The 27852-nt window shown below is 38.7% G+C and overlaps 1 protein-coding gene across 5 annotated transcripts in view; it reads left to right on the top strand.

The window, feature by feature from the left end:
* The window catches only part of FAT1 (FAT atypical cadherin 1), a 164082-nt gene that overhangs the window by 122993 nt on the left and 13237 nt on the right, over positions 1–27852 (top strand). For all 5 annotated transcript variants that reach the window (XM_006128452.4, XM_006128448.2, XM_075930342.1 and 2 more), the window contains exons 10-23: positions 1011–5078; positions 5707–5903; positions 7064–7217; positions 9097–9330; positions 9617–10006; positions 13780–13994; positions 14428–14565; positions 15275–15418; positions 19222–19419; positions 23165–23966; positions 24897–25028; positions 25747–25910; positions 26595–27057; positions 27483–27636. In XM_006128452.4, coding sequence (XP_006128514.2) covers positions 1011–5078; positions 5707–5903; positions 7064–7217; positions 9097–9330; positions 9617–10006; positions 13780–13994; positions 14428–14565; positions 15275–15418; positions 19222–19419; positions 23165–23966; positions 24897–25028; positions 25747–25910; positions 26595–27057; positions 27483–27636 — 7453 coding nt within the window. The remainder of the gene's footprint in view (positions 1–1010; positions 5079–5706; positions 5904–7063; positions 7218–9096; positions 9331–9616; positions 10007–13779; positions 13995–14427; positions 14566–15274; positions 15419–19221; positions 19420–23164; positions 23967–24896; positions 25029–25746; positions 25911–26594; positions 27058–27482; positions 27637–27852) is intronic.

The raw sequence follows: 27852 nt of genomic DNA, 5'->3' as shown, positions 1-27852 counted from the left end.
TTGTCATCATCTGTTTCACCTGCTGTGCTTCCAATGTGAAATATCAGATCTCTTCTTTGTGAATCACAGAAAGTGTTATTAGTGTTTCTTATTCTGTGTGGATTCTCATTGTTTTAGTTGTGTTGGTTGTGATTTTAACCTTGGAGATATTTGCTTTCTTGCATATAAAATTCTGTGGGTATGGGATAGCAAATTGATGTCATCTGCAAAATCATGGTCTTCTAACTTCTGTGTGAAATTCTGTTGCATGCCTTTGATTGTTCTGAGGTCTTTCTCATTATCCAGTTTACTACAAATAAAAAGAGCATGGGTTAGAAAAGACATCCTTGTTTGAGACTCATAATAACTTCAAATAGTTCAGTCAGTCCACTCTTATGTATTACTAGGCATGTCATATGTTCATTGCTGCTCTGATTAATGTTAATAAATTACTGAGAGATTGCGTAGTGTGTAATTCACTAAGGAATCTTTAATTTAGAATAATGGTTTAAAGGATGTTTGCATTAACAGTTAATTTAGATGCACTTGAGACACATTTAAAAAACTTTTTCCACAAATATTGCAATGAATTTTAATTCCTGAAGTATAGGCATAATGCTACTAATTTCAATTCCTAAATATATTTTTATGTTTAATAGTGGCTTTGATTTGATTGACTCATTAAGAAGATTGATTTAAAGAAGCAACATCACCTGTTATTTTTTTTTAAGTTATAGGTTATTTTGAGACAATCTATATTTCTACTTTTTATTTTAGATCTGGACAACTTTTTTCCAGTATTGAGGCAAAGTATTTTAGAGTAAAACAAAAGTTAGTGCTAACTATTCTTTACAGGAAAATTCTAGATCACTAGAAATTGTTTTAGAACAAAATTAAGAAACATTAAGACTTCCTTTGCTTCTCAGCATGTACTAATTTTTTTAGTTTATGGCCAATTGGGCACAGACCCTTAATTCTTGTATATTTATTTTTGTCTCATTAACTTTTTGTTTCTTTTTTTTCCTCTGCAGGGAATATTGGAAATTCTTTTACTGTAGATTCCATCTTGGGCACTATTCGAATTGCAAAAGAACTAGATTGTAATAACCAAAGAGAGTACAATTTGATGGTGAGAGCTACAGATAAAGGAGATCCTCCAATGAGTGAAGTCACTTCAGTGCTTATCTTTGTCACAATTTCTGATAATGCCTCACCAAAATTCACACGAAAGGAATATTCTACAGAAGTCACGGAAGGTGCCAGCATTGGTAGCTTTGTTGGAATGGTTACTGCGTATAGTCAGTCTTCTGTAGTTTATCAGATAAAAGATGGTAATGTAGGTGATGCCTTTGATATCAATCCAAACTCAGGTGTCATCACCTCTAGGAAGATACTTGATTTTGAAACTTTGCCTTTTTACACACTGACTGTTCAGGGAACCAACATGGCTGGGTTATCTACTAATACGACTATTTTGGTGCATCTCCGGGATGAGAATGACAACTCACCAGTTTTTATGCAGGCAGAATACACAGGGCTGATCAGTGAATCAGCCTCAATTAACAGTGTAGTTCTAACTGACAAGAATATCCCTTTAGTAATTCGAGCTACAGATGCTGATAAAGAATCAAATTCTGTGCTGGTTTACCAAATTGTCGAACCTTCGGTCCACAAGTATTTTGCCATTGATTCTAGCACTGGTGCCATTCGTACTGTAATGAGTTTGGACTATGAAGAAACAAACATTTTCCAGTTTTCAGTACAAGTACATGATATGGGGACACCACGCTTATTTGCAGAATATGCAGCTAATGTTACTATTTATGTGATTGATATCAATGATTGCCCTCCCGTGTTTTCAAAAGATTTGTTTGAGGCATCCCTTTTGGTGCCTACATATAAAAGAGTACAAGTCATCACCGTAAATGCTACAGATGCTGATTCAGTTGCTTTTTCACAACTAATTTACTCTATTACTGAAGGTAACATTGGAGACAAATTTTCAATTGATCCTAAAACTGGAACTATAACTGTACAAAATACAACTCAGTTAAGAAGCCGATATGAATTAACAGTCAGAGTATCTGATGGGAGATTTGCAAGCACTGCATCTGTAAAAATTAATGTGAAGGAAAGCAAGGCAAGTCCACTCAAGTTCACACAGAGTTCCTACTCTGTAGTAGTGCGAGAGAATTCCACAAAGGCAGAAAGAATAGATGTCATTACTGTGGTAGGGAATCAAATGAATGAGCCTTTGTTTTATCGTATTCTAAATCCAGATAGCAGATTTAAAATCAGCAGCACTTCAGGAGTACTTTCAACCACAGGGATACCATTTGATCGTGAACAGCAAGAATCTTTTGATATAGTGGTAGAGGTGACAAAGGAGCATAAACCATCAGCAGTTGCACATGTTGTGGTGAAAGTCACCATAGAAGACATAAATGATAATGCTCCAGTTTTTGTCAATCTTCCATATTATGCTGCTGTTAAAGTAGACACTGAAGTGGGCCACATTATTCGACGTGTTACAGCAGTAGATAGAGATGTAGGGAGTAATGGAGAGGTACGCTATCACCTCAAAGATCATCATGAACACTTCCAAATTGGGCCCACTGGTGAAATCTCACTCAAGAGACAGTTTGAACCGGACACACTAAATAAGGAATATCTTGTCACAGTGGTGGCAAAAGATGGAGGAGAACCAAGTTTTTCTGCTGAAGTTACAGTCCCAATCACAGTTATGAATAAAGCCATGCCAGTTTTTGAAAAGCCTTTCTATAGCGCAGAGATACCTGAAAACATACAGTTACACAGCCCTGTTGTCCATGTACAAGCAAACAGTCCAGAAGGACTTAAGGTGTTCTATAGCATCACAGATGGAGATCCTTTCAATCAGTTTACTATCAACTTCAACACTGGAGTAATAATTGTTGTTGCCACTCTAGATTTTGAATCCCATCCTGCCTATAAACTGAGCATACGAGCAACTGACTCACTGACTGGAGCTCATGCTGAGGTGTTTGTAGATATAATAGTGGAAGATATAAATGATAATCCTCCTCTGTTTACAAAGCCATCTTATACTGTGATCCTTTCAGAGGCATCTGTAATTGGCACATCTGTTGTACAAGTTAGTGCTACAGATTCTGATTCTGGAACGAACAGAAGGCTTTCCTATCACTTGGTTGAAAATAATAGCAAGAGTCATGAGTATTTCCACATGGATAGTAGTAGTGGACTCATTCTGACAGCAAGAACTTTGGATTACGAACAGACTCAGCAACATAAATTACTAATAAGGGCAGTGGATGGTGGAATGCCCCCCCTGAGCAGTGACCTCATTGTAACTGTCAGTATAACTGACCTCAATGATAACCCACCATTGTTTAACCAACTGCTTTATGAAGCTAAAATTAGTGAACTGGCTCCCCGTGGACACTTTGTAACCTGTGTAAAAGCCTCAGATGCAGATAGTTCAGATGTAAACAAACTGGAATATTCAATTCTGACAGGCAATGATCACATGAATTTTGTAATTAATAGCAAAACTGGCATCATCTCCATCTCAAACCTACGTAAACAGACCCTGAAGTCTCTTTACAATCTTAATGTGTCTGTGTCTGATGGGGTGTTTAGAAGTTCAGCTCAGGTACAGATAACTGTTATGGGAGCCAATTTACATAGCCCCGTATTCAGTCAGAATGAGTACGAAGTGGAACTAGCAGAAAATGCTCCATTGCATACCTTGGTGACTGAAGTTAAAGTGACAGATGAAGATTCTGGGTCTAATGGCCAAATCACTTATCATATTGTAAATGACTTTGCCAAAGACAGATTTTACACTAATGAGAGAGGGCAAATATTTACTTCTGAAAATCTTGACCGGGAAACACAAACTGAAAAAGTAATTTCTATTAGTTTAATGGCCAAAGATGCTGGAGGAAAAGTTGCTTTTTGCAATGTTAATGTGATACTTACCGATGATAATGATAATGCCCCTCAGTTCCGAGCAACAGAGTATGAAGTGAATATTGGATCTAATGTTCCAAGAGGAACATTTATCACTAAAGTTTTGGCATCAGATGCTGATGAGGGTACAAATGCAGACATTACATACACCATTGAAGCAGAGTCTGAAAGTGTCAATGAAAATTTGGAAATTGATCCTTTGTCCGGTGTAATTACTACAAAAGAAAGCTTAATTGGTTTAGAAAATGAGTTTCTAACTTTCTTTGTTAAAGCACGGGATGGTGGATCCCCCCCAAAGCAATCAGTTGTTCCTGTATACATTAGAATACTCCCTCCAGAAGTGACTCTTCCCAAATTTGCAGAGCCATTTTATTCTTATGCTGTTTCTGAGGACATTCCTATTGGAGCTGAGATTGATGTTATACATGCAGAACATAATCAGACGTTAGTATACACCCTAATTAAGGGGAATACTCTTGAAAGTAATAGGGATGAATGCTTTGTGATTGACCGACAAAATGGAAGATTGAAACTTGAGAAGAATCTTGATCATGAGACAACTAAGTGGTATCAGTTTACAGTACTAGCAAAATATATGAATGAAGGTTATAATGTTGTTTCCTCAGTAGATGTAAGCATTCAGATAAAAGATGCAAATGACAATAAACCGGTTTTGGAGTCAAATCCATATAAAGCTTTCATTGTGGAAAACATGCCAAGTGGAACGAGAGTCATCCAAGTGAAAGCAACTGACTTGGATTCAGGACTCAATGGGCAGGTTACATATAGTTTAGATCCATCACAAGAACTGGAAATCACAGAGTCTTTTGCTATAAACATGGAAACAGGTTGGATTACCACCCTAAAAGAGCTTGACCATGAGAAACGGGATAAGTACACAATTACAGTGGTTGCATCTGATCGTGGTGAAAAAATTCAGTTGTCTTCTATGACAGTGGTTGAAGTTACTGTTACAGATGTGAATGACAACCCTCCTCGCTTTACTGCGGAGATCTACAAAGGGACAGTTAGTGAAGATGATCCACCTGGTGGTGTGGTTGCTATCTTAAGTACCACTGATGCTGATACGGAAGACTCTAACAGTCAAGTCATCTATTATGTTACAGGTAAACATTTTAAAAAAAAGTCATATTAACTTGGGTTATAGAACTTGAATAAAGTGAGTTATCACTTAGGCTTTAAAAAGATTACAAAATATTTGAAATGGGGCATCTTTGACAGAAGACACATTTTTAAGTTTTAAAACATTTCAGAAGCTATCAGGATATATCATTTTTCTTTTACTTCCTTAAAAATGGTCACCTTTTAATTCATTTTGCCTTCATGATAATTATATCTATGGGAGGAAATACTTAAACTGAAATAAATTGTGCATTGAAAAACAAGCAAAATCCATAAGAAATAGATTAAATATAGTTTAAATTATTTTTTGGTAGATTTTTTTTAATGTTTTCTGTTTAGTGTAACTGCTTAAATATGTTGTCCTCTGTAATGCTACATTAATCACCATGGCAACACTAATAGCAGCAAATACAAAGCATTTAAATGCATTTCAGTATGTGTATTTATTTAAAACCTGATTTCTTTTACCCCTCAAATATGAAGATTTTTTTAAAAGAGAAAGCTATGAGGTATGATTCTTGAGGCGGGGGCGGGAGACAGTTGTTTTTGCTTTTTCTTCTAAATAGTAACATTATCTCTTTTTGTATGAATTATGTATTTTTTATTTTTTAGGAGGAGATCCCTTTGGACAATTTGCAATTGAAAACATACAGAATGAGTGGAAGGTCTATGTCAGAAAACCTCTGGACAGGGAAGAAAAGGACAATTACCTTCTAAACATTACAGCTACCGATGGGATATTTGCAACAAAAGCTGTGGTTGAAGTTAAAGTCTTAGATGCTAATGACAACAGTCCTGTTTGTGAAAAGGTAGCTTGAGTTTTACATGGATGGCCATTTTCAATGCATGCACCATTTCATTGTAAAATCATCTTTATCTTACATTGAAGAGATTGACACAAATTGGTTGCTTTATGGAAATGGCTTTCTAATAAATATGGAGAAGAAATGTATTTTGGGCTAGTGAGACAAGAAGTTGCCAAATAAGGGTGGTCTGTTGGGCATATTTCACTATTTTAAAAACTCGTGAGGCTTATTCTGTGACCTATTCATAATTCACTTTGCCACTATGCAGAGGACGGGAAGACTGTGTATTGAATTTCAGTTCTCCATTTCCCATGTGAATGCAGGCATTACAAAGACAAAACAGGGAGCTTTATGCTGCTACTGTGGCAGTGCATACCAGCTGATTTCCATAAGAAGTGTGGCAACAAAGTAGTCCAGGTACCTGCACTTGGCAGGATGATACTGCTATGCACATGTTAATAGACGTGGAGTTAAGTGTGCTGGGCTCACTGGTGCAGAAGCTATCCTTGATAGGTGTGGAAGGGTTGTACAGCCAGGGAAATTGCACTGTCAGAATCCTAGAACTCTGTAATCCATATATGTCTCCAAGCCTGCTGAGAGAGCCATCTCTCTTGCCACTTTTGATTCCCTGATGAAAGTTTACTTCTGCCATCTCGCTGATGAGATCTCACCTATGTCTTTAAAGCTTGTTTATGTTGTGTTTTTGTTTTTAACTGGAGACTTACAGGCCTTATGCTGTTTTATTAAAGGAATGAATCGGTTCTTTATAAGTCAGACAAATCTTGGACACTATGGCCTATTGGGAGGTCTAGATAGGAAGTTGAATTAAATTCACAATACAACGAGTATTGATGTCAGGAAATAATCATATGTTCAGATGTTTGGACCTCTTGGCTGTGTCTAGGTACTTGGAATCCTCAAGTTTGTAAATACTTGCAATAAATAATTACCTCACTGAATAATTTATTAAAGGTGAAGCAATTAACTGGAAAATCACATTTTTATCATTTTCGGATATTTTGATATCTCGTTCACTTTACATGTTCCAGAATCCTCTAATGTCAAGTAGATAATTTCATCTGTCCTTGTCTTCTTTACCCTCCCCCATTAAGCATTGCTCTCTAATACATTTTAATTTTTCAATGTTACTTTAAAACTTCTAGACTTTATACACTGATACTGTTCCAGAGGATGCCCCTCCTGGAAAATTGATCATGCAGGTCTCTGCTACAGATGCAGATATTCGTTCCAATGCAGAAATTACTTATACACTACATGGCACTGGAGCAGAAAAATTCAAGCTCAATCCAGACACAGGTAAAATTCATAATATATAATACATAGAAAACTACAGACACTGCCTTTTTTTAAAAAATATTTACAACTAGATAAATATTGATCCTTACATAAATCAGCCTGTATGCACAAAAAAAGGAATGTTGTTCGTTCATTTTTTAAATGCAAACTTAACATTAAATTGTTTTAAAGAAAAATGGTAAGCATATGAAGAAGAAATAAAGTAATGAACACACAAATAACTTGTGAACTCATAGCCTGGAAATTTTGTTAAGGACAGGGGTATAAATGAATTTTTAAAACCATTAGATAAGATCATGATAAGATAGATCCATCAAGATGGTTGGGTTACAGCCAAATGGCTCAGGTGTCCCTCAGAAGATGGGACTGAACAGAGCATGGATCACTCAATAATTTCCTGATCTGTTTATTCCCTCTGAAGCATCTGGCACTGGCCAGTGTTGAAAAACTGGGTACTGGCCAGGTGGACCATTGGTATGACACAGTACGATCATTCTTATGTTCCTGGGGAAAAAAAGTCAAAACATCTTGAAGCGAAAAGTCGAGTTTCCTTAATTGCTATCAAATTTCTATGCCAAATATTAAATATTGTACATTTTTTATATTTAATATATTGGTTCCTAGCCAGGTGGCTAACCATCTGGCTGGATCTAAACTTGCTGTACATAGGAAGTATAGTACAAAAGAGAGATCCAGTGATCTCAGAGCTTTGCAGCTAGTGACATGAAATTTAATAGCTTTAGTGAACCAGAACCATCCCAGACTTGCTTGGAGTCATCATGTAAGCAATCTACATTCCATCACACTCTTATTGGTTCACTTTTATGCCAGTCAAAGCTACATAAGCAAGAGTTAGCTGGACTTCCTTTGAGGGCCTAGCTTCCCAGTCTTCAGTCCAATGTATGCAGAGTTCAGAAGAAAAGGGTGACAAAAATAAAGTGAAGGAAATGATGCAGCTAATGTGAGGGAGCTAAAGGTAATGGGAGTACAGTGGTAATCATGGAAGGATTAAAGAAGAAACATCAGGATTTCCATTATGGTAAAACAGATTGTTCTCAAGTTTTCTTTCTGCAGTTTGCTGGTATTCTAGCTACATAAGTTCAGAGCTGTTGTAACAAGCAGTCCTTGCAAACTGAACCATGAGCTTTAGACTTTTGTGGGGAGAGGAATTTGTGGGTGACCAAAATTTCTGTAGCTCTAAGGAGAATCTCAGAGACATGGCTATTTGCTAGAGGGTGAGTGTCAGCTGGGAACCATGCAAGGTTTACAATTAAATAGCCTGAGAGAAGATCTTGTGGATTTCCTAGATGTTTGTACAAGGAAGAAAGGGGGATCCTCCCCTACCAAGTCATAGGCAAAAATGTCTCACTTTAGGTTTTAGTAGATAATGAAGCTGCCGCCTTCCCCCAGCCCAAACCATTTGTAAACTTCCATAACCATCTCTTCCTTTCCTCATTCAAAAATGTCACACATTTCTTTTCAACTTTGCATTTCATTAAAGCAAGGATTTGAGCAATTTTTTTTTCAAATAATGAATCATAGATGTATGCATGCCTAGATGTATATGTTCTGTATATGGGGTATTGTACATTTGATCCATTGCAATTTCAGAAGGGTTTTCAGAAAGCAAAAGGTTTCCAGCTACATGAGCTGAAAAGATAGCCCCTGACATGTTTTGCCCAATGTAGGACTCATTAGTGTGGTACAGCTGTTGTCTCAGCCATTGACAAATTTATCTTCAAAAGGAAATTGTTATTTAGCTTTTGTGAGTAAAAACAAAGATAGATTTTATAAAAACATCATGGTACAAATCATTATGGGATACTTAATTCTGATGACTCAAATAAGTCCATTTGTTTTATATCTTTTCTGTTTATAGGTGAAATGAAAACATTAGCACCGCTTGATCGTGAGCAGCAAGCAATTTATAATCTTTTAGTCAAGGCCTTAGATGGAGGAGGAAGATTCTGCAAGGCTGATGTTATTCTCACTCTAGAAGATGTGAATGATAATGCCCCAGAGTTTACAGCTGATCCTTATTCCATTACAGTGTTTGAAAACACTGAGCCTAAAACACCATTGACAAGAGTGCAGGCTACAGATGCGGATGCAGGTAAATGTTACTTAACTATGTTTCTGCCATAGTCTCACAAATGACAATAATCCTTAGCTAGTGGAGATTGAGCTGTGGAGTCACAAATCCACAGTCTATGGTATAGTTTATACCAAGTCAGTAGGGTCTACTCTTGACAGTAGCCTCTACAGTTACTTAAATTTGCTTTAATGTGGTTTTCAGTATTTCATTTACGCTCTTTTCCATGTGCATTGTTATATATTAATTATTATCATATATTTTAGCTGTCATGTTCCATTAAAAAGTCTTCTGTTTTTAAATGCAGGGATGAACAGTAAAATTCACTACTCACTAGTGAACTCTGCTGATGGACAGTTCTCCATTGATGAATTTTCTGGAATTGTTCGGTTGGAGAAGCCTTTGGATCGGGAGTTGCAGGCAGTGTACACTCTGACTTTAAAAGCTTTAGATCAGGGTTTACCTAGAAGGCTGTCCTCTGTTGCTAGTCTTGTGGTTTCTGTTTTGGACATAAATGATAATCCGCCTGTGTTTGAATATAGAGAGTACAGTGCCACTGTACCAGAGGACACTTTAATTGGAAAAGAAATTATCCAGATTTATGCTGCCAGCAGGGATTTTGAAGCCAATGCTGAGATCACCTATTCAATAGTCAGTGGAAATGAACATGGAAAATTCAGTATTGATTCAGCAACAGGTAACAGAAAAACATATTAATTTATATTAGCGTTATTATTTTCACCATGCACTGTGTTATATTACACATCATGAAACTGATTAGCGAAGGAGATAGTCTTAAAATATATGTCCTGTGAAGTCTGCGATACCTTAGACCACGTATTCAGTCTGGGCGGATTGAATTTTCTTTTGGGAAGGTTGAAATTTCTTATGTGCAACATCAATCTTGAGGTAATGTGTGGATGTGCACCCACTAGTACAAACAAAAACCATAGATATAAGTATATATTTTAAATAGTCCATAGGTGTGGCAGAAAAAATATTAAAAACAAGAGATAACAAGGAGCAATGCTTATGATTATTTAATATGAAATTAACACTTCCCTTGGCTGAAGAAGTGGTTTGTACCCACGAAAGCTCATAATACTTTTAATATTTTTGTTAGTCCACGGTGCTACAGAACCAGAACGCTACCAGATAGCAAAGACTTGACCTTAATGCAATGCAGTTTACTATGTATTAATTTGTCATACAGGATTTAAAAATAAAAACCATTAATATCAGAGTTTTAGGTGTCTGCAGCACTCAAAATAAATGTTGTTAAAATAATCTTTTTCTCTTTTACCTTAAGGTATTAGCACAGGGGTGGGCAATAATTTTGATGGGGGAGCCACTCCAAAAATTTGGTAAGTGGTTGAGAGCCACACTCTTCCATGATATTAATGGAGGAGATGCAGAATTGTGGGATGCAGGTTGGGTGCAGAAGGGAGTTTGGGGTAAAGGATCTGGAAGGGAGTTTGGGTGAAGTAGAGGGTTGTGACCTGGGACAATGTACTGGGGTGAGGAGGGGGTACAGAGCTTGAGAGGGGCTTGTGACCTGGGGCAGGGTTTCAGGAGAGGGTGCAGGGATCTGGGCTATGATCAGAGATAGTAGATTGTGGTGCAAGGTCTGAGGGGATTGTGACCTGACGAAGGGTGTAAGAGGGGTTGCAGAGTCATGGAATGTGTATGGGGGCTGGAGCAGAGGTACAGAAGGTTTGGGTTACATAGGGAAGAGGGGCAGAGGATTGAGGGAGGGAAGGATGGGCTGGAATGCTAGAGACAGGTTCTAGCTAGGAGACCTTAGCTGGTTTCAAGCCAGGAGCCCAGCAGGTTTCTTAGCCAGGGTCCCTGCCTTCGAGCCCCTGTACATGCTGCAGGAGCCATGTTTATTGCTCTAAACTGATTAGTGTGAGCCCAGGGGATGAGGGTGGAAGGGCACTTCCCATAGTGCCTTCCTGCAAACAGGCAGCTGCTATTGGTCAAAAACAGTCAATGGGAGCTAAGGAGGGGCAGGGGTAGCATGAGAAGCCTGTCTTGCCTCTGTTCAGGCTCTCACCATTCACACCTGGCCCTGCAGCCGGCTTCATTGAGTTCCAAGCAGGGCGGAGCAGTCAGGGAGCCGACTGAGGCTCTCGTGGCTGGATCAGGCCGACAGATCATCTTTTCCCCTGCCCTGGAGAAGAGACTGGAACAGCTTCTCCATTTGTAGCAGGCAGCAGCTGCCTTTTCCCCTTCCCAGCTGATCAGCTAAACTTCCTGCCTGCACAGAGAGCTCTGAACTTCTATGCAGGGCTCAGAAAAGGGCCGCGCAGCTGTGAGCTTACAGGGAACCTTGCCTTCGACTAATCTGTTTTCTTACTGTCTGCTGAAGATGTGCATTCATTTAAAAAGAGTAATAAAAAATGAAACATTAACTGCAGGTAACGGTTTTGGTCTCTGCTATTTAGGATATCCTTGCTTAGTCTTAGAAGTAGAGTAGAATTTTCCTAACTAATGTGTTCTTCACCCTGCCAAAAATAAAAACAAAAACAACTATACAGTAATTCCTCATTTAAACGGTAGATACGTTTCAGAAAATGATCGTGCTAAGTGGAAACATGTTATGCAGGGTCAATTTTCCCATTGAAAATAATGGAAAAGGTGGGGGTTGTGTTTCAAGTGCACGTGCGCTCGCAGCTGGGACTTAAGGTTGGGGGAGAAAAGGGACTAGGTTATAGCAGGGAGGGGAGGTGTTTGGCTCTGGAGAAGGGAAAGGAAGGACAGGGGAGGGGGTTTGCAGCCAGCGGTTGGGTTTCCCCAGCTGGCCAGTCACCGGCAGCTGTGCGGGGCTTCCCCTGCCTCCCTGCAAAGCGGCAGAGGTTCGCCACTCACCACGCCATTTCTGGCGACCCCCTCTGGCTGGACGCCTCATGTCCGGTGAGGAGGGGTCGCCGGGGAATGGCGCGGCGAGCGGTGAACCTCCACCACTTTGTAAGAAGGCAGGGGAAGGCCTGGGCAGCTGCCGGCGACCAGCCAGCTGCGGAAACCCAGCTGCCGGCTGCAAACATGGGGCGGAGAAAAGGGTGAGGCATCCGGCCAGAGGGGGTTTCCAGGGAACAGTACGGCGAGCAGCAAACCTCTGCTGCTTTGCAGGGAGGCAGGGGAAGCCCCTCACAGCTGCCAGGGACTGGCCAGCTGGTAGGGGAAATCATGTTATTGCGGCAACGGGTCGTGTTGTTCGAAAAATGTTCCCTGAAAAAAAAATTGTGCTATTGCGAAAACATGTTAAGCGGGTACATGTTAAGCGAGGAATTACTGTAATTACAGATAATAGTCTTCAAAAACAGTGAATAATCCTGTGGCACCTTAGAGACTAACAAAAAATGTGATATCATGAGCTTTTGTGGGCACAACCCACTTCTTTAGTCTGTTCACAAAGCCATTATGTATAATCTGAATAAGTTAGGTTTGATAAAACAGAGACGCTAAATTAAACCAACGAGAAAAATTAATTATTGATCCACAAAAAGTGATAATTATAGAAGAGCTGATATGGCATTACAGAAACATGGAACTATGTTACCAATCAGTGTGTCCAGTCTAAATATGAAGGCGTTTAGGAGTACATGTCAATTGGACTGCAGCGACTAAGTCACTTAGATGCTTTTGAAAATCTTACCCTTTAGTACTGCTACTTTATTAAAAAGAAACTTATGACGGAAGGAGCACTGAGGTATAGTACTTGTACATACATTATGTATGGGGTTTTTTTTACAAAGGGTATTTTCAGGAAAAAATAGTCTCTCTCTCCGAGGGCCTTGTTTGCCCTCCTTTGGTTATTGTTAAACTGGTACTACTTCCCCACTCCTCATCTGTAGTTATACTGGTATAACAGTGGTTGTACCCATATAGCTTATCCCCACATGGGAAGGAAAACAAACTATACTGGTATTAGGCACCTTCATATAAGCACAACTGTGTCTATATAAGATGTGGTGCCCCTTCCATAATGACGTTTAAAAAAAATCCTAACCAAAATCCTTCGACTGGTACAAAATGTGTGTGTAGCCCAGGCATTTCTACTGCTTGCATTGCTTGTGTTTAATACACACTTGACATAATAGTCTTCTGTTTGTGACATCAAAGCTAGTTTCTGTGTAAGTGAAATCAAAGATTATTTCACTTGCTTGATTTATTTTGATAGAAAGTGAAAACAGGACATGTTTTTTTCTAGACCTTCCCTGCAATAAAAGAGCAAAGGAAAGTAAGAGTCAGAAAAAGAGAGTTGGATATGAGAGTTTTTCATGACAGCAGCAACTTCTGAATGTTTAGGGTTTTATCTCATTGCTGTTTATCTCCCATTCTACACTGGTGTAACACAGAAAGTAATCAAGTCATAGGGGTACTTGGAAAATAATTATGCTGACAAGCAATAACATGTGGTACCACAGTAATATCCAAGTATTAAAATGTGCGATTTTCCTTTTGTAGGAGCCATTTTTATTATTGGAAGCCTGGATTATGAAAGTTCCCATGAGTATTACTTGACAGTGGAAGCCACAGATGGTGGCACACCTTCATTAAGTGATGTTGTAACAGTGAATATTAATGTAACAGATATCAATGATAACACTCCAGTGTTCAGCCAAGACACTTACACAGCAGTAATCAGTGAGGATGCCATGCTTGAACAATCAGTCATTACAGTATGTATTATCATGTGGTTTTGTTTGTTTTATGTTTTGTCTATACTTTATTCAGTTGTGGCGTAGCTTTTCTCTTGGAGAAATAAATATACATTTGAAGGTGGCCACAAATGAAATGGATACCAACCTGCTATGTAGTAAATTAACTTCTTTTTAAGAAAACTTCATACCTGGAAATATAAACCATATAGGGAAAGTGCAGAATATTTTGTATTTGTTGCAGACCATTTATATGAATTATGATTTCATTTGCAGAGAGATTCCAGGGAAATTAGTTTAGCTGACTTGGTATATTCCACATATTAGAGTTTTTGCCTTGAGAACTCTAATATGCTAAACTTGAAACAGCTGTGCCTTCCATTAGAATGAGTTTATTCAAAGCACACCACTATCTACCTAGATCAGTTTTAAATGAAAATATAATGTTCTTTAGGTTATAGCAGATGATGCTGACGGACCTTCAAACAACCATATTCACTACTCAATTATAGATGGCAACCAGGGGAGTCCTTTTACAATTGACCCTGCCAAGGGTGAAGTAAAAGTAACTAAACTTCTAGACAGAGAAGAGGTAAGTTTTATACCTTTTTTATTTAAGATGATTAGATTAAAATGCTACTTTTATGTTAACCTGACACTGCCATTTTGGGGAGGTGATGTTTATGTACATTTTGATGACTTCAGGTGTTTTAAAATTAAGGTAAATGTTTTACAATGACGGCACTTCATTTAAATTGTCGCCAGCTATAGCAGAGGTGGACAATAATTTTTGATGGGTGGGGGGCCACTCCAAGAATTTGGAAAGTGGTCGAGAGTCGCACTATTCCATGATATTAATGGAGGAAGTGCAGGGGTGTGGGATGGAGGTTGAGAGCAGAAGAGAGCTTGTGGTAAGGGAGGGAGTTTGGGTGAAGGAAGCAGTTGTTACCTGTGGCACTGGAGTGGGGTGACCCCTCCCCTCCGGACTCTCAGTTTTTTAAGGAAAAACCGCCCCACAGTCACATTTCTGAGGGGCATGCGGGTAGGGCGAGGCAAGCAGAGAGCTTGCTGGGGCTCCCCACAGCATCCACAGGCCGAATTCAGCCTGCAGGCCAAATTTTACCCAGGCCTGAGCTATGGCATTAGTTTGTGCTTATTTTATTCATGTTGTAAGAGGGTTTTATATTTATTATAATACATGATGCATGTTAGAGTATGGTTGTTGGACTAAACAGTTAATGTAAATACTTCTGTTTGTCACTTTTTGTTTCTTTAATACACTTGTGATTTTTTTTTTTAAGATTTCAGGATACACATTGACAATTCAAGCTTCAGATAATGGAAACCCATCCAGAGTCAACACAACTACTGTAAACATTGATGTATCTGATGTAAATGACAATCCTCCAGTGTTCTCAAAGGGGAACTATAGTGTTATCATCCAGGTAAGCTAAACATAGCACTATAGATTTTGACAATCAAACTTAATTGAGTATTTGGATGTTAATCTGTGGCTTGATAAATAATAGAAAAAAATGGTATATTATTTTTATTATTTAAGGCTGAATTAATATAAATTGGATTATTTACACTAAACTCTGACTCAGGTAAACAAGGGTTGCAGAATCAGCACCATAATGAGCAACCTAATTAAAATAGTTGCAGAGAAATACTTCATTCATAGGATGTGTGTCACTTTTTGACATGTACATTACTATATTTTGTTACAGTGTACAACATTCAATATTGCATATACAATACAACTTAAAATCTATTACAGATTGATTTATTTGGCTAATCATAAATAGAGATTATGCCGAGAAAACTATATTTTAGCTGTTCAGTTATTGTAAAGTGTGTGCTCTGTAATCCTGCACATAGATCATTATTTAATTCATGTTACTCTATAGCAGACTCTTTGGCTGATTAAGAGATGATGCTGAGCAGCTGTAAAAGAAATGTCATTCACATCTCACATGGCACGGATGGTAGATGTGAACTGATGTTTTGAGGATTTATGTATGACAACCAGGAGATAGAGATAGAAAGAATATGCTAAATAAAATATAACAAAATTATGTTTCAGAGAGTTACTTCAATATCGTAAGCTTTTATGTATTGGTTGTGCCCTTCAGGTGTGTGACGGGGCATGACAAATCTGAACTGGGAAGGAAATAGTGGCATTAGAAAAGAGATTAAATAAGCAAGTATTCCTGTCTTTGGGAAACCCCTGAACCATATTTCACTCACTGATGATTAATCATAGCTAACTCACTTGTTTGTGTCTCGTGGGTTATACCTTTGATCTTCCATGTGAAAACAAAAACAGTTTTTCAAAGTTCCACATATTCATAAAAATGTATCTTTGACAGCTCTCAACTGGGGGTAACAGAGTTATGCTTAATTGCAGGAAAAAAAGTGGGGGAGAAAGAGAAACGCATGAAGTTAAGCATACTGGTTTTATTCTTAGTCTTTAATGGGGTGGAATGTTAAGTGATAACACAGATAGTAAGATGAAAAATAAAAGATGGTAGTTATATGTTCTCTTGAACTAGTCAACCAGTAACTGAGTGCTACTCTAGAAGCATAATTCAGCTGTAACAACAGATAAGCTTTAGTTTTCCATTATAAGGTGGTAATAATGCTTCATATGCTCAAATGATCAGCAGGTAATTCACATGGTAAAGGGAAATTCCTGCTGGCAGAGGCAACTCCAGCACCAGCTGTTCACCTACACCTGGGAGTCAGGTGAAATAAGAGGGATTTGGGATAGTTGCATTACACTAGTGTAAATTACAGCATCGTATGCTTTTTCTCTTGCTGGCATAGTTCAACACTGTCCAGTGCTCGGAATGAGAGAGTCATAATTCATCCAATGAGTCATCCTAACATAACACCTTTTATAGATGGGAAAATGAATGCACTCCTAATACATGTGAACTTGAGTCTAGGCCCAACAGCTGTATTGGCTCCCCAGGGAAGTCAGAATTAGGAATGCTAAATATTGGCTAATTGAACAGTCAATTAACCTCATGAATTTTTATTGGTTAGTCAACTATTCTATAGTCCCTGGAGGTGAGACCGGCAGCCAATGCACTTCATCCATGCCCCCGAGGAGCTCCTGCTACTCTGCACTGCTGCCTCTGTATCAGCACAGTGTGGGGTGACAGCAACCCCTGTCCGGGGGGAAGGATGGGTCTGAGCTCCCAGACCCCATGCAAGCCAGAACTGAGCTGGAGTGCCTGCCCGCCTGGCTCCTACTATACTTTAAATGCAGAGCTGCAGCTGGGATTGGTCCCGGATCTGGTGTGAGCCAGGACTGGGTCAGGCTGCTGGCCAGCCTGCTAAAAATTTACTGGCAAAGGCGGGAGGGGAGGGGGGAGGAGGAAATGAGTATAGTCTATAGCATTAACTATAAGCTTTTGCTTCTTGGTTAATCGACTACACTATTCCATCCCTAGTCAGAATGGGCTATGAATACACCTGCCTCTACTCCAGCTCTTAGAGCATGGGAGTGAGGCACACTGTTAAAGAAAGTAATAGTTGCTGCTGGGCTCATGTTTCCCTGTGCTCTCAAAGGATTAAGCCTTTCTTCCTTTAGAACCGTGGGCCAGATTTAAAAGGTATTTAGGTGCCTAATTCCAACTAAAACCCAGTGAGAGTTAGATACATAAATATCTTTAAAAGTTAGATCTGTGGTTGTTTGGAGGGATGCACAGCCCATTATCACCCTAAAAAATATGTGCAGTTTTTTACAGCCACACTCTTGCCCACAATTACTCTGTAAATATCCATGGAGTTAAGAAGGGAATCCGTTATCACTGGTTCCCATCATCTCTATTACCTCTGCCAGCTGAAGTATATGTCTGGAGTTTCCCCGTTCCCAACAGCCCACTCAAGCTGGAGGCGGGGAGGGGGAAGAATTCTGTATTACATGAGGTCTAATACCTCAGGGCAAATGGTGAGCTTCCCTCCAGTCTGATCATAGTGTAACAAGGAAGAGTGCTACAGTGGATTAAAATAAGATCGGAGATATATGTGCCCTGGAGTTCTGAAAATCTGGCTACCTAGGTGCCTAACTTTAGGTGTCCACTTGTAATAACGATGGTCCTGATCTGTTTTATGGGCCTGCTAGCATGAAGAGTATCAGCTGCTAGCTCAGACCACTAAATGTTGCCCTAGGAGAATCTCAACTAGTTCCTCATGTCATTTCTGTCCCAGAACCTTTTTAAAAACAATAGTAGAAGGGCTGCAAAGTTGATAAATGGAGAGGGTGCTTATTGGGAGGAAAGATATTCCTATAATAGGCAGCATTTTTGTCCTACATTGCAATAGCACATCCTTCTACCAATATATTAAAAGTAAAAGGGCTTTGTGCAGCTCAGCTGTCACATTTAAATATTCTGGGGGAAATGGTACATAATTTTTGTTCCAGAAGTAAATGGCCATTTTTGGTGTACAGTAGGGATGTGTCTAGACTACATGGTTTTGTCAACAAAAGTGGACTTTTGTCGACAAAACTATACCTGCGTCTACACTACCGCTGAGTTCTGTCGACATAACGTCGACAGAACTCAGCAGTTTCGTCGATGGCGATAAACCTCATTCTACGAGGAATAACGCCTTTTGTCAACAGAAGGCGTTATTGCATCTACACTATCCTTTGCGTCTACGCTCTTGTGTCAGCAAAGTGGCTTGCTTTGTCTACAGAACTGGATGTAGTCTAGATGCTCTGTCGACAGAAGCCTGTAGTCTAGACTTACCCTAGATGACAGATCTGACCAATTGGTTAAACACTGGTTCATCCTAGTGATATATACACTTAGAGGTTGTTTAAGTGTAAAAAATTCAACTTGACAGCCATTTGACAGGGGCTCATTCTCCCACTTTGTGGTTATTTTGCAGGAGAAAGGCAATCCTTGTGCTCATTTGTGTACAAGGGCTGTGATTGTCCTTATTAGGTGCCATTAGTAAGATTTGAAGGGTTTGAGTTAATTTAACCCAAAGACATCACTCCTCATTAAGTCCAAAGGTGGTTAAAAAGGGGGGAGGGGGGAGGATTTTCAAGACTAAGCCATTTTTAAACACAATAAGCCAAAAATAATGAAAAATTTCCCAGAAAATAGAAAACCAATTGTTGTTTGACTCTACTGTGATACCAGTTGATTTTTTTTTCTATTGTGGAAAGGAAATCCAAATCAAGGTGTATCTTTCATTATGTTAATGCAATATTCCTATATATTTATAGGAAAATAAGCCTGTTGGATTTAGTGTCCTCCAGCTCGTAGTGACCGACAAGGATTCTTCCCATAATGGCCCACCTTTCATCTTCACCATTCTGAATGGAAATGAAGAGAATGCTTTTGAAATTAGCCAGCAGGGAGTGCTTACTACGTCTGCTGCGTTAAAACGCAAAGTGAAGGATCATTATTTTCTCCATGTTAAGGTATGAATGGCTTCTCTCTAACCGGTTTGGCTTTAATCAGTTTATTTGCCTAGTCATTTTTTCCCTGTGCTAGGAGGATGACCATTTGCAGTTAAGTGACATGACCTCTATATCTCAGAAAGTGATTTAAACCGCCAGCTCTTGCAGTGAGATCGCCACAGGCAAACCCCATTGACCTCAGCAGGACTCTCTGTAGATATGGGATCCTTCTTTGTGGATTTTATTGCAGGAATAAGGCACAAGTGAAAGAAGTTCATAGAGTGAACATTTTCCCTAAGGTTTTTATACACCCCTTCATTTTGTTTCCTGTTTTTCAGAATTCTCTCGTGCTCTCCTTAATTTTTATTAGGTATTTTACTGCATGTGAACCATCTGCCTGGGAAAACAGACAGACTCTATATCAGTGGTTCTCGACCAGAGGCCTGGAGCCCTCCTGGAGGAGGCTTGACCAGGTTTTGGGGGGTCCACAAAACAGGGCCATTGTTAGACTTTTTGGGACCCAGGGCAGAACATCTAAAATCCCCAGCTGGGGCTGAAGATGAGGACTGAGCAACTTAGTTTTGTGGCGGACCCCATGGCATGCTAGCCATAGCTTTTATATTCAGAAAACCAGTTGTTGTGGCACAGGTGGCTCATGGAGGTTTTGTAGTATGTTGGGAGGCCTCAGGATTAGGTAGGGAATCCCTGCTATAGATCTGTGTTGATGTTCCTGAGACCACTTACTCATGTTTCATCTTTCTGATTGTGGCTGTAACTGAACCTTGGAGGAATAAGCTAGAGAATGCTCACATGCCCTTAACAGATTAATGAAGACTTCACAGCACTATAATGCTGAAATACTACCTATTGATTAAAATATCTTTATATAACAGTCGTCTTTTCATATGGCTCTCTCTAAGAACAATAGCAATATAGTTTGGTTTCACACGATACACATCCGATACTAATGTTGTGTTGTAACAGTGTTTCCACCCTATGGATTAGTTTCTCCTCTAGTGTAAATCAGTATATTCTAGTGATTCTATTAAAGTCAATAGAATTGCACAGATTTTATACCAGCTGAAGATCTGGCTCTGATATTGAAACTTTTTCAAGTACCAGATGGCTTTTATACTTTGGCTTAATCTCTAACCCAACAGACTGCTATCAAAGCAATCTACAATAAAGGCAAGATGGTTTAACTCAATCAATATTACTTTCTTTTATAGGATAGTTTCCCCTGATATGTTTTTTATATCTGTTAGATGACCGTGCCATAAGAAATTATCAGACCACTCTTCATTCTTTTATCAGATATTATTTAATTCAGCTTTAGACTGATATTTATGAATAGAGGAATCTAAGATCCTAAATCCAAAGATTTCCCAAAATGTTCAGATCTTAAATGTCACTTGTAGATGTCTTGTTTATCTCTTCAAAGCTCCAAATGCTACACTTAATGAATATTTAACATTCCTGGAAAAACAAGGCTTTGCTTTTCACTAAAACTGGTGTGGGGGAACTGTTTTCCCATCTTGGAAAAAAAAAAACAAGATTGCCAAAGTTTTCTTTTCTACAATGGGATGAAACTATGCCATTTCCCATTTTTTCCATGAATAGAGAGGAACACCCAGGAACAAGGAGCCAGAGCTCAAGTGGTTAGAGAAGTTTCTTGGAATGTGGGAGACCTCTGGATCAGTCAAAATAGGGTCTTGGATCTCCCACTTCCCTAACCACTCTGCTAACTGCCAGGCTATGCTGGAGTGTCTTTCCCTTTGGTTTTAAACAGGAATGCCATCTTTGGAAACCTTGTTGAAATCAGCCTTTTCCCAATTTTTTTTTTTTTTTTTTTTTTACAAATTGGCATTTTCAGACCAAAAAAAAGGTGTCATCAAAAAAAAAATTCTGATACACTTTGCCTCCTACCTGTTTACGAAGGGACCTGGAGAAGTCCCACCCACTCTTCCGTGTATGCTGAGTCAGTCCATATTGAAATAACAAATATATCAGACTTACTCTAAGCATATATCTTGCCACCAGGAAGAGAAAAGAGAGAGCTGTAGTTTATTTTTGAGTGTCATTCACAGATGCTATGCTAATGGGCATCAGTGCAAGAACCAAGATAGGGAGAAGGTAGTCAAGGGTAGGAAAGCATTTAAGAAAAACAGATATTAAAATAATCAATCTATATAAATTCCTGCCTTATAAGTTCCCTGGAGCTAGAGAGAGACTGAGCTCCTTTAGACTCCTCTGTAAAGCATTTCTCTGTCTGTCCCACAACAGCCTCAAAGAAAGCTTTTTATCTGTTTATAACCCTTTAATGTCTTAGTTCCCAGACTGGCAAAGCAACACGCAAAACCAAACGTAGCATGTGTTTGAGCACTGTCTCCTTATTTAAACATTTGGACTATTAAAAGCTTTTCAGACATAAGCCCATCTTTCTAAAATGATTACACAATATTAAAATGATATATATTGAACACACATAATACCTTTTTAAAATCTTATGTTCAGATCTTCATAAGTTTAGATTGTTTGAAAATGTAAATTGATTTTCTTGTGTGTATCTTCAAATTTACTAATCATTTCCAGTGGCAATAAAATACAGGGTATTTTTTAACATAATAATAGGATTTTTCTTGCATGTCCTGTTAAAGCTTCAGTGCTCACTTTCACTCTTTGTGAGAAAATGCTACTCCAGAGAGTTAATACAGAGAGAAGAAGGAAGAGAAAAATGAATGGAAAAAAATGGAAAGACATTAGCTTTTCTACTTTGTATCTTTTTCCTCTTTGTATCGCATTGTGTGTTCTTCTGCTGGAATAAGTTGTGGGTTCACAAGCATCATGTTAAAAAAAAAAAATCTTTGAATTTTGTTGGAGATACAGTCTGATGCTGAAGATAATGAGTATAGTTTCTGAAGAAAATTCCATTATCACAAGATGTTTTTCTTCATCACAAATACAAATGAGGAATACAATATAATTAAACATAACTTTCGGCATTTTCAATTTAATATAATGTTTGGCATTTCATAACTTGGATTTGTTTTAAGTAAGATTCTCCCAATGATTGTATGGAAAAGTATGTGTTGGATGTTTATTGCATGACTCATTGTGACTTTGTAAGTTATTTCCATGTTTGACATTAAAAAAAAATACTCCAAGCGCCATCTGCTGTCTGCTACCAGCTACTGTGCATTTCTGATTTGTTAACACATATACCTAGAATTGCAAAGAAATCTACTATTATAAGCAGGATATCTGTTTAATCTTTGCAGATCTAAAACATTTTAGATACTTAATGAATGAATAGGACTTGAACCTTTATTTCAGATCCTTAGCATTTCTTTTTTTTTTTTTTTTTTTTTTTTTTTTTTTTTTTGCCATGATATCATTGCCTTAAAGTAGCTATTATTATATAATAGTGTGTTTGGGACTCTACATTGGCAACTTTTTCTGTTTTAATAAATAGCAGTGGCAGTATTAAAAGTTGTCCTTACTTCTTCATCAGTTTAAATTTTTTTGCACAGATAATAGAAATACATCTGTAATTTTGATATGAGCTATTTATGTTGTCACTGCTAGGTTTTCTCTCAAGCCCTGTGTTATATATGAAACTTTTTAATAAGGCATCTTATACAAATATTTTTTTTCTGAAATAAGCATCTTGTACGGATGTTTACTCTGTACTGTATAGTTAATATTTCTGTTAAAAGCTGATGAGACAAAGCAGAAATTCACTGTTGGTCACTTTATTTTCCAATAGGTGGCAGATAATGGAAAACCACAGTTGTCATCATTGGCTTACATTGACATTAGAATTATTGAGGAAAGCATCTATCCTCCAGCAATTCTGCCACTAGAAATCTTTATTACAACTTTTGGAGAAGAATATTCAGGTGGTGTCATTGGGAAAATCCATGCGACTGATCAAGATGTTTATGACACTTTAACATACAGTTTGGAACCCAAGATGAAATCCTTATTTTCTGTCTCTAGCACTGGTGGCAAACTGATAGCACACAAAAGGCTAGATATAGGACAGTACCTTCTCAATGTCACTGTTACAGATGGAAAATTTACTACTGCAGCTGACATTGCAGTGCATGTCAGACAAATCACTCAAGAATTGCTAAACCACAGCATTGCTATACGCTTTGCAAACCTTGCTTCTGAAGAATTCATTGGTGACTACTGGCGCAATTTCCAGAGAGCTTTAAGAAATATTTTAGGTGTGAAAAGAAGTGACATACAGATAGTCAGTTTGCAACCTGCTAATCCACCTTCGAATCTTGATGTACTACTGCTTGTTGAGAAATCTGGTAGTTCTCATCAACCAACCAGAATTCTGCTCCATAAGATAAACTCCTCAGTAGCTGATCTTGAGGAGATCTTAGGTGTCCGGATACTTGAAGTTTTCCACAAGCTTTGTGCAGGCCTGGATTGTCCTTTGAAATTTTGTGAAGAAAAGGTGACGGTAGATGAGAGAGCCATGTCAACCCACAGCACAGCCAGGCTGAGCTTTGTCACTCCACGTCATCACAGAACAGCTGTTTGCCTTTGCAAAGGTAAGGAAAAGATGTATCCTATGATTTCAAACAACCAGGGACATTGATGGTACACTCATTTTAAAATCCAAACTCTAAAAATATGCTATAGCCACCATTGGCATGATTGTACCATTTCACGCTAGAAAAGGGAAGAATAAGGAAATGATTTCAGGGGTAGTTCTTGCCCCACATACAGCTGTCCACATTTTTGATTGCTTATCCAGAGTGTACCCACAAGAGGGCTTTTTGGTTTCTAAAGCATTTTACTTGGTTTATAATGGTGAAAATCTCATTTTGCAGCCCTACCTTATTTCATGACTGAATGCTGGGATAGTTGCCTGTCTTTTGACAGGCAAGTCCTCACAAAGCACCTGTCTATCTCCTGGGTGCTGCTTAGAGCGTTGTCCTCCACAACAGGACAGTGGATGGTGTCAGGAGCCTTATTTTCCACTGGGATAGTAAAACCTGGCTGTAGAATAGGAGCTACTAGGCTAGACCCTGCATGGAAGTAAATAACACTACACTGAGTTATACCCGGTGAGGTCTGGCCTATGAATCTTTAAAAAAAATATAGGTACAGTATTATTTTCTAAAATAACTAAAGTTTTACAATGGGTAAGGATCACATCTTTTGATGGTCTTCCAAAACAGATAATCTCCACACTTTGGGGATTAAAAAAAGAAACTAAAAGAATATTTATCTGCATTTACCTTGGTAAAAGGGCACATTTTTATTTCAAAGATTCTGTTGGCAGGAGTTAAAAGTATGACTGTTTAAGAATACTCTATGTACTTGCTGCCTAGCTTATTTTCTTGTCAATCACTCAACATAATAACCACTTTACTCTCCCATTGTCTAAAGTTAAGAATTTTGTTTTGTATTTTAAGTTCAAGGTGGTTTTGCTTTAAAATACCATGACTGAAACAATAAACCGCTCTGTTTTATAGATGGAAAATGCCCCCTTGTGAATAATGCCTGTGAAGGAAACCCATGCCCTGAAGGTACTGAATGTATAGCAGATCTTAAGGAAGGAAAGTACACCTGTGTTTGCCATAGTGACAAGCCTGGTCAGTGTCCTGGTAAGTTTTTAATTCTGAAATACTTTGGATAAGACTAGTGTTCCCTCTTAAGATTTTTCCATCCATGAGCAGAGTGAGTTTTGTCTTGTGTACCAATATTGAGGTCATGTGTGCTTGTGTGGATGTGTGCCACCGTGGCACCCACCAGTTACTAACAAATATCTTATATATTTAAATGTTATGAAAGAAAAAGGGATAATTGCATGACTTTAAATGTTTATTTAAGATTAAATCAAATAAAAGGAAAATTAATATTTGAAATTTTTCAGTAGCTGTTTGGTACCTCAGTGAGCAGCCAGGCAGCCACTATGTGGCTCTGGCTATAATTCCAGCCCTGGGGATAGCTGCACCATGGCCCCAGCTCTAGGAGCAACTGCACTGCAGCTCTGCCACACGGGGGAGCTGCCCGCCCTGAGAACTGTCGGGCAGTCACCACACAGCTCTGGCCCCATCTCCAGCCTTGGATGGAGCAAAGAGCTGCCCAGCTGTGCCAAGACTTATTTTTTAAGCAGCCCCCATTTTCCCTCCAAGAGCCCCACACCAGCTTATCTCCTGCTGTGCGGCTCTGCTAATGAAGTAGGCAGAACTTAAATTCTTTCTCCCTGCCCACGCAAATGCACACCCTAGAGGGAGCTATGGATAAGACTGCAGTACTTTGAAAGAACTTTGGCTTTAATCTTCTGTTAAACCATGTCATGTTTTTCTATCTTTTTTTAAGCATCAGTTGGTTCATCTGTGACTTTTACGGGGAGCAGCTATGTAAAGTATCGTCTCTTAGAAAATGAAAACAAAGAGGAAATGAAGCTCACAATGAGGCTTAGAACGTATTCAACTCATGCAGTTGTCATGTATGCCCGAGGAACAGACTATAGTATCCTAGAGGTATGTTATCTACCATTGCAACGCCCTCTACCTCATACTTTGTTTTTACATCAGCCTAATTAAAGGATATTTTTAGTACCAGAGTGTATAGATTTAATAATTCCACCATTTCAGAATTCTCATAATCGTTATCAAAAGGGTTTTTTATGTAATAATTCCTTTTCTTTACTAAAAACTGATCCTTCGCTCTAGTTATAGCTGATGGTATTTGTTTAAAACTGTCAAATTTAAAATAGGATCAGTCTTTTTAAAATATACTGATATATCATACAGAAATGGTATTAAAGTTGTATTATTTAAACATCTCCCAGAACACTGAAGAGGGTTACTCCGGTTCTTTAAACGTTCTCTAATTAATCTGTTTAGCAATCTGTCACTTCCTTTACCACAGGAAAAAATAAAGACAAAGTAAAGTGCACATACTTTAATTAAGCTAAACAAAGAGCCATATGCACAATGATTCATCATCATCACAAATGTGTTTGTAATATTACATCAATAAACCTCCCATATGAACAGTATCTAATAATGCTTTGCCATTTCGTTAGCATAATTGGAAACCTCTGTTGGCATAAATATTTAGCATATTTGCTTAAGGTGATAATGTTGGTTGATTGTCACAGAATAACATAAAAGCTAATGATGTGTGGGTGTTTGTTCTTTTTTTGTTTTTCCCCTTCGTAGATTCACCATGGGAGGTTACAGTATAAATTTGACTGTGGCAGTGGTCCTGGCATTGTCTCAGTTCAGAGTATTCAGGTTAATGATGGTCATTGGCATTCAGTGTCTCTTGAAGTGGATGGAAACTATGCCCGTCTTGTTCTGGACAGGGTTCACACTGCATCTGGTACTGCGCCTGGCACACTTAGAACACTAAACCTAGATAACCACGTGTTTTTTGGTGGACATGTTAGGCAACAAGGTACAAGGCATGGGAGGAGTCCACAGGTCAGCAATGGTTTCAGAGGATGTATGGATTCCATTGTACTTAATGGGCAAGAGCTACCACTGAACAGCAAACCCCGAAATTATGCACATATGGAAGAATCTGTAGATGTATCTCCTGGATGCTTATTGAGTGCTACTGAGGGCTGTTCAAGCAGTCCTTGCCAGAATGGAGGCATTTGTAATCCACTGACCAATGGAGGTAAGTTTTATTTATTCTTTTGCTGGTTGTTTTAAGTCAATTTTCCAATGCTCTGATCCTGGGCCAGCTGGAGAACAAAAATGCTCCAGGAGGAAATGTTTTGATTTTTAAGGTGTGTGTGTGTGTGTGTGTGTGTGTGTGTGTGTGTGTGTGTGTGTGTGTGTGTGTGTGTGTGTGTGTTTTAAAGAGGGATGTTGAGTGGGTGTATTCTGAAACTGTTTATATTGCTGTTAACAAAGATTGTCTTCATCCAAATGTCATTGTGTTCCTTTTTCTATTTGGTTAATTAAACCCTAAGAAGTTACACTTCCTTGCCCTTCAGAGGAGATATTGACTGCTTTCCCTGCCTCCCAGTAGGTTTGAAATGAGAGATCCTTTAAATGTACCAGTGTCATGCCTTTCATACAGTGTTTGCTCGGTTTTAGGTTATTACTGCAAGTGTGCTGCCTTGTTTATGGGAACCCATTGTGAACTGAGTGTCAACCCATGTGCCTCCAATCCTTGCCTTTATGGTGGCACTTGTATTTCAGTCAGTGATGATTTTGTCTGCCAGTGTAGAGGACAGTACACTGGTCAGAGGTATGTCTTCATTGTTTGTTATAAAAATGTAGCCATCACATTCCATGGCTGTACTCTTGAAATCAATAATCTGTTACTGCAGCAGTTCTCAAATTGTGGGTTATGACCTCAAAGTGGGTTGTGACCCTGTTTTAATGAGGTCATCAAGGCTGGCTTTAGACTCCCTGGAGCTCGTACTAGAGCTGAAGCCCAAACCTTACTACTCAGGGTCAGAGC

This window comes from Pelodiscus sinensis, chromosome 5 (assembly GCF_049634645.1).
Source record: "Pelodiscus sinensis isolate JC-2024 chromosome 5, ASM4963464v1, whole genome shotgun sequence".
In the NCBI taxonomy this organism is placed as follows: domain Eukaryota; kingdom Metazoa; phylum Chordata; order Testudines; family Trionychidae; genus Pelodiscus; species Pelodiscus sinensis.
The sequence above is the reverse complement of the archived record's forward strand: the minus strand, read 5'-3'. Positions and strand labels throughout refer to the sequence as shown.